The sequence below is a fragment of the Osmerus eperlanus genome, chromosome 25, assembly GCF_963692335.1.
Source record: "Osmerus eperlanus chromosome 25, fOsmEpe2.1, whole genome shotgun sequence".
NCBI lineage: Eukaryota > Metazoa > Chordata > Actinopteri > Osmeriformes > Osmeridae > Osmerus > Osmerus eperlanus.
In genome coordinates this window covers 1,112,786-1,125,034 of record NC_085042.1, presented here as the reverse complement: position 1 = coordinate 1,125,034, position 12,249 = coordinate 1,112,786, and the positions used below count along the sequence as shown (strand labels likewise).

The 12,249-nt window shown below is 43.1% G+C and overlaps 1 protein-coding gene and 1 pseudogene across 4 annotated transcripts in view; one reads left to right on the top strand and one right to left on the bottom strand.

The window, feature by feature from the left end:
- Nucleotides 1–5,957, bottom strand: part of msh3 (mutS homolog 3 (E. coli)) — a 57,259-nt gene extending 51,302 nt beyond the window's left edge. For 2 of the 4 annotated variants that reach the window (XM_062451359.1, XM_062451360.1), the window contains exons 1-8: nt 5,447–5,955; nt 5,141–5,243; nt 4,772–5,043; nt 3,701–3,916; nt 3,210–3,326; nt 2,829–2,946; nt 2,510–2,643; nt 2,201–2,367 (exon numbers count right to left, since the gene is read on the bottom strand). In XM_062451359.1, coding sequence (XP_062307343.1) covers nt 2,201–2,367; nt 2,510–2,643; nt 2,829–2,946; nt 3,210–3,326; nt 3,701–3,916; nt 4,772–5,043; nt 5,141–5,243; nt 5,447–5,605 — 1,286 coding nt within the window. In that variant the 5' untranslated portion in view covers nt 5,606–5,955. Of the gene's footprint in view, nt 1–2,200; nt 2,368–2,509; nt 2,644–2,828; nt 2,947–3,209; nt 3,327–3,700; nt 3,917–4,771; nt 5,044–5,140; nt 5,244–5,446 lie in introns of all 4 variants that reach the window. The other 2 variants (XR_009928510.1, XM_062451361.1) reach the window with 2 other exon arrangements.
- A 4,183-nt stretch (nt 5,958–10,140) lies between these two features.
- Nucleotides 10,141–11,646, top strand: LOC134012091 (putative nuclease HARBI1; annotated as a pseudogene).
- The last annotated feature ends 603 nt before the right edge of the window (nt 11,647–12,249 follow it).

The following is a 12,249-nucleotide window of genomic DNA, read 5'->3' as shown; positions in this document are numbered from 1 at the left end:
TTGCTTGAGTTGATGCTTAGTCCTGCAGAAGAAACTGAGTAGTTGCAGCTCAGCTGCGATCGCACTCTGCAAAGACGATATGGATCTGTGACCTTATCATCATTCTGGATAAGCATTTCGTCAAAATATCCTGTCCTCAGTAGGGCCAGTATTTCTATGCTTATTCCTTTCACTATTACATATATGTGCGAATTGGGATTTTCTGTGCTCACAAAAACAGGCCCACCTATCCCATTAGCAATGTTGAAATGGTAAGACATGTTTCGTATAATTTGTAATCTTTTTGTAATTGTCCAAGTTCTGAAATAACCAAAAAATATCATTTATAAAATAACAATAAAATATCCTCATTAATGTTCAATAATGGTCAAATCCACCTTTATTTTGTGATTTACAAATAATGTCTATTGGCTTGGGTCGCGAAGACTTGTGACTTTTAAAATATGGGTCCCCAGAAAAAAAGTTATTATTTTACCGATTGAAAATGGAAAGTCGATGTACTAATAATATCAGTGTATATTGCATTGTACATTCCATTTCTAAATTATGTTTTTATCACAATGTTAAATGAGCAAAACAAATACTAATAAATATTAGGGCTGTCAATAGATTTTTTTTTTACTAATTAATCTCACATTTTGAAATTCATTAATCTAGATTAATCGCGATTAAAAGTTAGTTTTTCTTCTAAAGACTAAATCTTACATTTAGTAATTTAGCAGCACCTATCCAAAGCGACTTACAGTAAGTATGGGGACATTCCACCGAGGCAAGTAGGGTGAAGTGGCTTGCCCAAGGACACAACGTCATTTTGCACGGAGGGAATCGAACCGGCAAAATTCTGAATAATAGTCCGCTCAGCCATCTGACCCCCTTAAATCTTATAAATTAACGAGGAATCACTTCAGACTTTTAGACACTAGTCTTCTTTAGATTTAGTCTTTTAGACACTTTAATTAAAAACTTTAGACGTTTAATTATTTCTTTATTTTTTACTTCCAATGCAAAATATCTCCATACTTCCATACATTGTCAATAAAGTGAGTTGACCACTGACTTTCCGTGGTCACCAGTAAGGGCGACGCTGGCAGCTTGCTCGAGGAGCTGCATTTTTCGTTCTCTCGCCGTGATACAAGGAATGTATGCGAGAAATGGTGCCCCTCAACGTTAAATCGTAAGAATTGTCCCAAGAAGCAATTCGAATCACCTCAGTCAGCCCACCGTCCTCAACTATGTTGATGAGCCGACAGTCACCGGCAACACAAACTGCTAAAGCGTTGGTAACCTTTTCACAGACTGGTCTAGTTATTTTCCTAGAGAAGTCGTGGAGTGTGGGTTTGGCAACCATCTAACCTGGGACTGCTTTCTGTCGGGTGCTTTGCATTAAGGTGATAACTTAAAGACAAGCTACTTCTGTGATAGCTAAATTCAGCTTGACAAATGCTACATACAACTTTAGTTTTGTCGATTGTTCCGTCATTTTGCCTCTTAAATAGAAACTTTCCGCCCAACAATCCCTCAGCTCTCTCCATCTTCAACTACCGTCTCGGTCTCTCCTATCTAACTGACTGCAGGCACGCGGCGGTTTCATGTCAGGGGTCAACGCACACCGGAAGTAAACAAAGCTGCGTTAACTGCGATTTAAAATACAGTATTTTATCGCAGCCACAATAATCTCATAGATTAACGCATTAACTTTGACAGACCTAATAAATATATATAAGAGAGAATATAGGTTGGGCCTTGCCAGGCACACCCAATTATCTTTACTTAAATCTGACTTGAATTAGTCGGATTGCTTGATCTAGAATTGGCCTTTATGGAACCCCTTTAGACCCGACTGGTTATGTTAATTAGAATCAGGTTTGGGACTTTAATCCAAGTTTTTTTTAGCTGCCTTTATGGAACAGGCCCCTGGTGACATACCAGACCATACACAAACATACACAGCAACATGTCAAGGCATTGAAGTAGAGGAAGAGGTTGACACTGCCTCCTAGTGCTGACAGAGAGTACCAGCATCGGTGTCAGACTGCCCGGCTCACGGTCCCTTTTTCTTTGTATTCCTCTATCTTTCAATGTCTCTCAGTCTCTTTCTCTGACTCACTCTTTCTTTCATAGTCTCTTACTCTGTTTCTCTTCTGTTTCCCTCTCTCTCAGGTTAGCGGTAAAGGTGAAAGGTTTAGGGGTTAGGGTTCACCTGGCCTTAGCGATGGTCTGTAGCAGTCTGTGGGTGTCATCTGAAAGGCCAATGGGCACCAGGATCTCCACTGGGTCGACCTTTAGGACACGCACCTCCAGCTCGGAGCGAGCTGTACCATCACTGAAACAGTCCAGCAGCACATCTCCAGTACTGGGCTGCACTGCCTGCAAGACACACACACACACACACAACCACACACGATCACACACACACTATGCATGCAACCAAATACAAACACACATGTGGTGTGTGCATGTGATGGGATGTTTATGATGTTGTCTGTGTACAAGTGTGTGCTCTACTGACCACCAGGCCTATGGTGAGCTGTTTCTTCAGTTTGTCCCAGGTCTCGGTCAAACACAACAGGAAGCCTTCTGTGGGGTCTGACATCACTTCTTGCCCCAGCTCCTTGTCCCCCAGACAACGTGCTGGGTTCACATCTGGACACACTGTTAAGGCCCCAACTAAACACTAATACTACAACTGAACCCTGCTAAACACTACTGAACACTTAATACTACTGAATACTACACAAACACTAATCAGTCTGTCACTGAGTCATTCATCACACTCACAAAAACAGATCACACACACAGGACACACGTGCACACAAACATCAGGATACCCTCTCCCACCAGAGTGGACCTGGTGTACAGGCCACTGAGCCGGCGATCAAACAGAGCATTCTTATTTACTCCCGAAGCCTTGATTGCTGATGTCTCTGTCTGCTTCACCACACCCACCTGGGAGAACATCCAATCCCAGACCCCCACAGGAATTAACAGCCAATTAAAAGCAAGCCGTCTCATGTAACTGTTTCTGAATCAGTCCTTACTAAAGATTAAGCACCTGAAAGTATGAGAGGTTTATTAGATTTGCTTCAGAGTTTGCAATTCAGGGATTTGGTATTCTACTGTGAAGTAGTAAGGACTAAATCAAGCACACCCCAAGTAGTAGGGTATGCCGCTGTGGGTGTATTTGGTTTGAGCAGAGCGGCTACCCTGACCTTGTGTCCCTGAGAGACTAAGCGGCGGACGTGAATAGCGAGTCGATGAGCAGGGATGCTGCAGGTCATAAAGTTATGGTCCAGGTGGCAAAAGATGTTCAGCTCCTTTGCTGCTATCTGCACACACATGCACACATGTCCGCAAACATGCACACAGCCAGTTAACCCTCGTGCTGCCTTCGGGTCACATGACCCAAAAGTTCATAACGAACCATCGTTGTGTTTACCCAATTTTACCCAATACAAAAACAAATAAAAATAATTTTCTTTTAACCTTGGCAATGTGGGGGGTCTGAGACAGCCCAACGGTTAAAAGAAAATGCTTCACTTTGTTTTTGTATGCGGTAAAGTTGTCGCAATACGACGGTGGGTCACAATGACTGATGGGTCAGAACGACCCGAAGATAACACAAGGGTTAAGTTAACACATTCCCTGGGTGCTGATTTCTGTTGCACACAAATTAGCACTCACCCACACAAACACTCCTCACCTCTGCGTCCTCTCCAAAGAATCTGTACTTGTATCCACACTCCACAGCCAGCAGGGTGTCTTTATGCTGCTGCTTGATATGGACAAACTGCTGCTCCAGAGGCGTGTATCCCTGTTTAGACCCACCCCCCACACCTCCTCTGACTCCTCCATCACTTTTGATGTCTGCATCTCCTCTTCCTCCTCCTGGTGCTGCAAACTGGCAAAGACTGAGGCACTAGAGTAGATGGAGGTTGTGAAACGTTGATATTGATGATGATCATGATATATCCTAGATAGGCAATTCCTAAACTTTACTCATTTCTACTCAAAGACCAGAAAAGAAAAATCTTACTCAATTCAGTCAGCATTCAGAAAACAAGGAAGCTTTTTTTTAAATTGATCATAAAGTTCTTGACTCGGAGGTGAAACCAGAGCCTGAGAAGCATCTACTACCACAAATTTTAGCTTGACGACAACAGACACTGATGCTACACCGATTGGAACTGCTGTCAGCACATACCCGCCAACAAGGTAAAAACGCAGGACAAACCCAAGATTTGTGCAGATAAACTATAGAAAATAGTAAATTACTCTGCAAAGTATACTGCACCGCTTTAGTTGGACGTATTGCATTATATTGTGATGTTTTGGTTTTGATACCCGTGTGGAGGTTTGATGGTCATTAACTGATTATTATACAATAGTTGGGGTGGGGGGAAAAAATCGATTCACATTCGAATCGCGTTTCAGTTCTCGCGATTCACATCGATTCACAAATTTAAGAAAATCTTGAAAAAATCGTGATTCGATTTTCAATCGAATAGTGACCACAATAATCTATTTTTTATTGAATCGTGACCACAAAAATCGATTCAAATCGAATCATGAGGTACCAAAAGATTCTCACCCCCTATACAATAGCCTATTTTAGATTTGCTGACATAAAGCAAGTATGCCTACATGGTTGCAGCTATAAATTTTTCTTTCAATTGGTCACAGTCAGTCATCTCTTTGAGGCACGCGCCCTCCCTCCATACAAAAAAGTGAGCTCCCCAAATGCCATGGTATTTAGTTTGCACACTGTTGTTACCTTATTATCGGTGGATGGATCTGTCTTCCTCTCGTCTTCCTCCTCCTCTTGCTCCTTGGTTATATGCTCTTCCTCGTCTCCCTCATCTATCATTCTCCCTTTAGTATTGTCCTGGATAACTCCCCCAGGCACACAACCAGAATCCCCAGGCCCTCTATCTGCACCACCAGGCCCACGGTCAGTTCTGCTGTGGGGCTCAGCCATGCGGCTAAAGCCCTTCAGGCGCTCCAGGGTGGAGGAGAGGCTGTCTGACCCTCGAGACACATTGGTTTCTGAGAGAGAAAGTGAGAGTAGAGTAGGGAGATGTTTCTATTTCACTCTTTCTGTCTAGTAAATGAACCTGACCCCGGTAAGATGCCCAGGACCCACCTCTGACACTCGGACGGGAAATGTCTTCTTTCTGCCCAAGATGGTAAAGCTTGGGACGTTTCCTGATCGATCCTAAGTCATCATCATCAGTGGAATGCTTAAGCTGCATGAACACAGAGGGCAGAGAAAATAGAAGGGATAGCAAAGGATAGCACATCACTGTCAGAAAGAGTTTTAGCACTAGCATTTTAGAACTTCCACAATACGTGTGTCTGTGATACCTTTAACTGAAGTGGGTATAGCCTATATCAATTCGACAAGTTATTGTCCCGTGTCCGTGCTAGGAGCTTTGCAAATCATGCCCACCTTGCCTCTGCTGGCTCCTGTCTGCAGCCCAGTAGGCACCATTACAGAGCACATACCGGGTTGTGTGCTTTTGTCCGGGATACTCTTGCTGCTAGCTCCGCCAAAGTACCGGCTTATGGAGGTCTGTACAGTGCTAGATTTTTTTGCAGATTTCGGCATGCTTTTAATCTTATTCTTATAACGTTTAAATCGCGTGATTAGATATGCTGATAACGAATGTGTATTATTGCTTTAGCAAGTGTTGAAAGTCAGCAGCGTGGACGTTGTCGCTCACGTCGAGCTTTACAAAAATAACATTAATTTATACACCTTTATCTCCCGACTGAGTACAAGGGTTCCGCAGTTCTTTATCAGCGCGCAGCATCAGCGCTCCTTTTCAACATCTGCCTCGGTAATAGTAGAATATTTTTAAATTGCCATACGGGTGGAAAAAGATCACCGAGGAAACTAGATTAGCCAGCGCTATTGCTCAGAGTTGTCACCACACCCCCAGCCCACCCCTCGCCCTTCGGTTTAAGGCAACGTCCCCGGTGGATGTAGGTGGTATTGCATTTCCGATTTGCTACCCAACTCGTCCGGTCGTTTTTATTCCATTAACTCCAGTCAACATATCTAAAACTATCTCCCCCAATATATTTTTTTCGATTCTCGAACCTGGCTCATACTACTATCTTTTTCATGGAATATTTTTTCCAGATTTTTGCTCAATTTGAAGCCAATCCGAAATGGGTAAACTATACCCCATTTATTTGCTTACGTCAAGAAAAGTAGCCCGGACACGTGCTCGCGGATACGAACAGTGACGAGCACGAAAGGGAACATCAGCAAATCGCTTATTTACCTGAGCTGAATGAGAACAAGGAGAAAGGACTTGATGATCTACAGTTGCCTGCCTTTGTTGTAGCAAGTTTTACAAATGGGTGCACACATACATTGTGTAGAGTTTATTTCCGTTATTTTAAAGCAGATTTAACCATTTTGTAATGAACGCTAGTATGCTCATGGCCAGTAGCAGCTGGTGATAGTTTTTCTGGGGAGGGCGTTTTTTTTTTTTACTATATCCTCCCATCCACTACCAAAAAGTATGTTAACCCTTGTGCTGCCTTCGGGTCACATGACCCAAAGGTTCATAACGAACCATCATTGTGTTTACCCAGTTTTACCCAATACAAAAACTAATAAAAATAATTTTATTTTAACATTTGCAATGTGGGGGGTCTGAGACAGCCCAACGGTTAAAAGAAAATGCTTCACTTTGTTTTTGTATGAGGTAAATTTGTCGCAATACGACGGTGGGTCACACGGCTGATGGGTCAGAATGACCCGAAGATAACACAAGGGTTAACTAGCTACTTGAACATCCAGCCAGCCAACTCCGTTTCGCATAAAGAGCAGGTAAGAAGCCCTGGTTGTACTAGTACTGGTAGTTTCGTCCCGTCACTAGCCTGCTGCTTCGTCCTCGGTCACTGGCCTGCTGCTGGATTTGTAAATCGTGTTGGTCCGAGATCCTTTATCCTCTTTTTTTCTTCCAGCGAACGTCTTGTGAAAGGTTTTTTTTTGTAAATCAATGACAGAATTTGTTTTGACGCACCGCCACTGATTCACAAAACCAAAGTTTCTGCTAGCTATGCTGCTCTCGTAGATGCTTGTTCTGGTAACTAGGGGAATTTTAAAGGTCGCTGATGGTCACCGAATCAGTCCAATCGCGTTGAAGTAAGAACGATAGGAAACCATGTCATTGGTTAGCCAGAATCGAACTTTCAATCCGCCAATGAAAATCTGTTCCTGCTGAAATGACAGCAAAAAGTTAAAGATCCTGTAAAGTGGACCTGTAAACGAGTTTTAAGTTCGCCACACCACAGAATAATGTGTTATTAACTACCCATCCAAATTCGAATGAAAAAATAACACCGACAAGTATGTTAAATTAGGCTTTGAACTCGTGAAAAAATCAGCAGTCTTCTCTGCTTGAGACTGGGGGGGCGTGTCGCCTGAAGGAGCTGAAGCTCCGCCCCTCGCTGCCTAGTGCCTACCTCCGACCCAGATAATGGACGCTATGTCAAGCCGAACAAAACCTTATAGAATTAGAATGTATTTGTTCAATGAGTGAAACATACAGATGCATATAAATGAAATGTTCCCGTGAGCTGTGACAGTAAAAATGGACACCAGAGACAGCAGACAGTGAGCTCTCCAACTAGGCTACTTCTAACACATTAGCTACCATTTCACCAAAATACCATCATTCTACACCGAGTAGCCTAATATCAATTTAGCGGTTTGCACTAACTCATAGCAGAGATACCTCTGGAAAAGTTATCTAGTATAATTAGAACAAGCACACAGAACTGAGTGATGAACTGCTGGCGGCGGTGGATGGTCCAGGTGCGACCGGAGGACGAACGGCCGGAGGGGCGATGCTCGGTACTGCTCCGCGCTGCAAGAGAAGCCGTGTGTTGGTGAACCCCGTCTGTCTCTGGTCCATGTTAAAACTCTCCGCTGTGAAATGGTCAGTGCAGAGTACTGTTGGGAGTTTATCCGAAGCTTTCCATGAGCGTGGCTCTTCACAAAATCTATCCACCTATTTTTCCTTTCATTATCAATAGGGAACTTAAATGGCGTTGCAGCGCAGCTGGAGTTCTTGCATCCAGGGAAGATGCAGTTGCGGGTGGTGGGAGACATCCAGAAGCTAGCTAGCTAGCTGATGATTTTTGGCTCCGCCCATTAAAACCTGATCTGAAAACGGAAGAGAAATATATTGCCGAATGGCAATATATTATGTTTGGTCACATATTTAACCCTTGTGCTGCCTTCGGGTCACATGACCCAAAGGTTCATAACGAACCATCGTTGTGTTTACCCAATTTTACCCAATACAAAAACAAATAGTCTATTCTAGAATGTACTTTATGCACCGCCGAATTGTGTGTGAAGTCTTTCTCTAGCGGATGTAGATTGCTCCATATATCGACCAATCCCATCTCCTCCAATAATGTATTTACGTATTTTGATATTAGTATTTTCGATTTTTTGAGGCTCGTTGTCCAAACAAATTTTAACCTTCGCAATGTGGGGGGTCTGAGACAGCCCAACGGTTAAAAGAAAATGCTTCACTTTGTTTTTGTATGCGGTAAAGTTGTCGCAATATGACGGTGGGTCACAATGACTGATGGGTCAGAATGACCCGAAGATAACACAAGGGTTAAGTGGTTGTTGTCAGGGGCTTACGGTCTCCCACACACATTTAACGCGTAAACACGGTACATTTCTTATTTTTATTATTTTGTATTTAATGTTTTTTGACATGTCTTGTGACATATTTTCATCTCAAAATTTTAAGTGGGGCGGCGCACTTGCGCCCACTATTGACGCACCGCCACTGCTCATGGCATAACAAATTTAATTATAGTCTAATATAATTAGTTATAATATCGTGGTATGTTACGGCATCCTTATAGATTGTTGACATGTTATCTGCAGCAAAGACGAAGATGAATAAATCATGTCTGATAACCGCAATATTGTTATGGTCGTTATATTCTTAGAACTTTGTCAGTTAACATCACAATGATGGCATTAACAATAAGCTAGTAATAGTAAGCAACACTCATCATCATTATAATAGTAACATAGGTATAGGCTTAATTGGGTGTTCTTTGCCTTCGGCAAGGGCACAAACTTTGTTCTCTCACATACAGTTAGGTCCATAAATATTTGGACATTGACACAATTTTCATCATTTTGGCTCTGTATACCACCACAATGGATTTGAAAGGAAACAATCAAGATGTGCTTTAAGTGCAGACTTACAGCTTTAATTTCAGGGTATTTACATCCAAATCAGGTGAACGGTGTAGGAATTACAACACATTTTATATGTGGCCCCCCCCTTTTTAAGGGACCAAAAATAATTGGACAAACTAACATAATCATAAATCTAATTGTCACTTTTAATACTTGGCTGCAAATCCTTTGCAGTCAATGACAGCCTGAAGTCTGGAACCCATAGACATCACCAGACGCTGGGTTTCGTCCCTGGTGATGCTCTGCCAGGCCTCTACTGCAACTGTCTTCAGTTCCTGCTTGTTCTTGGGGCATTTTCCCTTCAGTTTTGTCTTTAGCAAGTGAAATGCATGCTCAATTGGATTTAGGTCAGGTAATTGACTTGGCCATTGCAGAACATTCCACTTCTTTGCCTTAAAAAACTCTTTGGTTGCTTTCACAGTATGCTTCGGGTCATTGTCCATCTGCACTGTGAAGCGCCGTCCTATGAGTTCTGAAGCATTTGGCTGAATCTGAGCAGATAATATTGCCCGAAACACTTCAGAATTCATCCTACTGCTTTTGTCAGCAGTCACATCATCGATAAATACAAGGGAACCAGTTCCATTGGCAGCCATAAATGCCCACGCCATAACACTACCTCCACCATGCTTCACTGATGAGGTGGTATGCTTTGGATCATGAGCAGTTCCTTCCCTTCTCCATACTCTTCTCTTCCCATCATTCTGGTACAAGTTGATCTTGGTCTCATCTGTCCATAGGATGTTGTTCCAGAACTGTACAGGCTCTTTTAGATGTTTTTTGGCAAACTCTAATCTGGGGGGTATTCGTCGTAGCTCGCTAAGCGGTTTAGCGAGCTAATTCTCAGGCTAAGATAAAAAACGCCCCTCTTTTTGGTTCGTGGAAGCAACTTTGGATAAATCACCATGGTAACATATCAATTAGCACTAACCTGCTCCAGAGCAGGCTAACATAAGTGTAGCTGGATAAGCTTGCCACACCCCCGAAAGAAAACATGGCAGCTCCCTTTTTGAGAGACCCAGTTGACGAAGGAGCTATTCTAGTTCGATTAGCTTTCCATACCGATAGAGTTATTCGCGATCGCCAAGATCCTTTGAGTCACACGGATGAGTTTCTGTTTGAGCGATATCGATTCAGCCGACAAGGACTCATTTATTTGCAAGACCTTCTCGGGCCGTACATTGCAAATCTCACACGCCGCAGCAGAGCTTTAACTGTGCTTCAGACTCTCTGCATAGCCTTGAGTTTTTTTGCGTCAGGTACATTTTTATACAGTGTAGGCGATGCAGAAAACATTGGCAAAGCCGCAGCATGCGTTGCTGTAAGAAAAGTGTACTTGGCGCTCAACCAGCTGATGAATAAATTCATCATATTCCCAGGCCATGTCCCAGTCAATGACATCAAAGAGGGATTTTATGCAATTGCAGGTAATTGAGTAAATAAATATTTGACCATTTCATGAAAATGCATTCTTATCACTATTCATTATGGAGCTTATCATTATGCAGAGTTTCCTAATGTCATTGGCGCAGTGGACTGCACCCATATCCGCCTGAAAAAGCCCTCTGGGCCAAACGAGGCCGATTTTGTGAATAGGAAGGGCTTTCACAGCCTTAATGTGCAGGTACTTATTACATAATTTTCCTCAAATTACATTGCTCTAAAAACAATCATTTGTCTTTGACAATAGACATGGACCTTGCAATTGCCTGCTGTAGGCTACCCATGTACTGTACAATACCCATGACTTGACTGCAATTCATCTTAGATGATCTGTGACTCCACTTGCTTGATCACAAATGTTGAGGTCAAGTGGCCGGGGTCTGTCCACGACTCCCGGATATTCCGAGACTCCACACTATGCCACATAGGTATAGCAAATCTCATGTCATTCAGAAATTGATTATTTTATGTAGAGGTGATCCAACATTGTTCATATCATATACTAGGTAACTATGATGGGCTCCTAATTGGAGACAGGGGTTACGCCTGTAGGCCCTGGTTCATGACCCCCTATCCCGAGCCAGCCCCAGGCCCTGAAGTGCGGTTCAACGGTGCTCTCGCTTGAACGAGGGCACGGATAGAGATGACCTTTGGCCTACTAAAGGGCAGATTTAATTGTCTGCGGGGGCTGAGGGTGGAACCGGACAGGGCCTGTGCGATCACGGTGGCATGTGCCGTGCTCCACAATGTGGCCACTCTCAGGAGGGAGAGGGTCCCAGTGATCGTGGCCCATCCTGAGGACGATGTGGAACCGATCCATCTAGATGAGCGGTCTGGACCGGCTGCAAGGGACATAATTGCCCAGCATCATTTCAGATAGCTGTCCAGATGACTTTGGGTAATGTTGGACTCATTTCATGTTCTTTATGTTTGCATGTTTCATTTATTTGGTTAGCCACCCTCTTTGCTTTTAAGTTACCCATTAATAGTCCTAACTCAGTCTGGTTTGCACCTTCACTGCCAAGGACCAAGGCAGACTGCAGCAGATCATTTGGTCCCACCCTGACCTGTTCCACTTCAGGACCAGCAAGAGAGCAGGCAGGATCATTGCTGACTGATGACTAAATGTAAATGTAACAAGGGACTCACAAACAAGCCCCCTGCACCACACTGACTCTGAGACCCCGCACACAATGCACTGCAATTTGCATCCTTATTCATTCAATTCATTCTGATTCTGAATAGAGGAACATGCTGAAGAATAATGTAAGAGATCCATGTTGTACAATAAAGCCTTTATTTTTTCCCCTTTATTGGTCATCCTGTAAATGAAGGTGCACAAGAAATAAGATTTTCAGTTTAGTTACAATTCATGGCAAAGCTCACAAATACTTTAGCCAAAGCTTTGCTTTACAGGGTTAGACTTACATTCAGCTGCCATTTAAGCAATTTAACCTCCAAATCCAGCTTAATTGAGATTAAGTTGAGGTTGTGAATCTTGGCACGCAAGTAGCGCTTGTATAGCGTGCGCACATCTTCAGTGTCAGTCTGGAAAA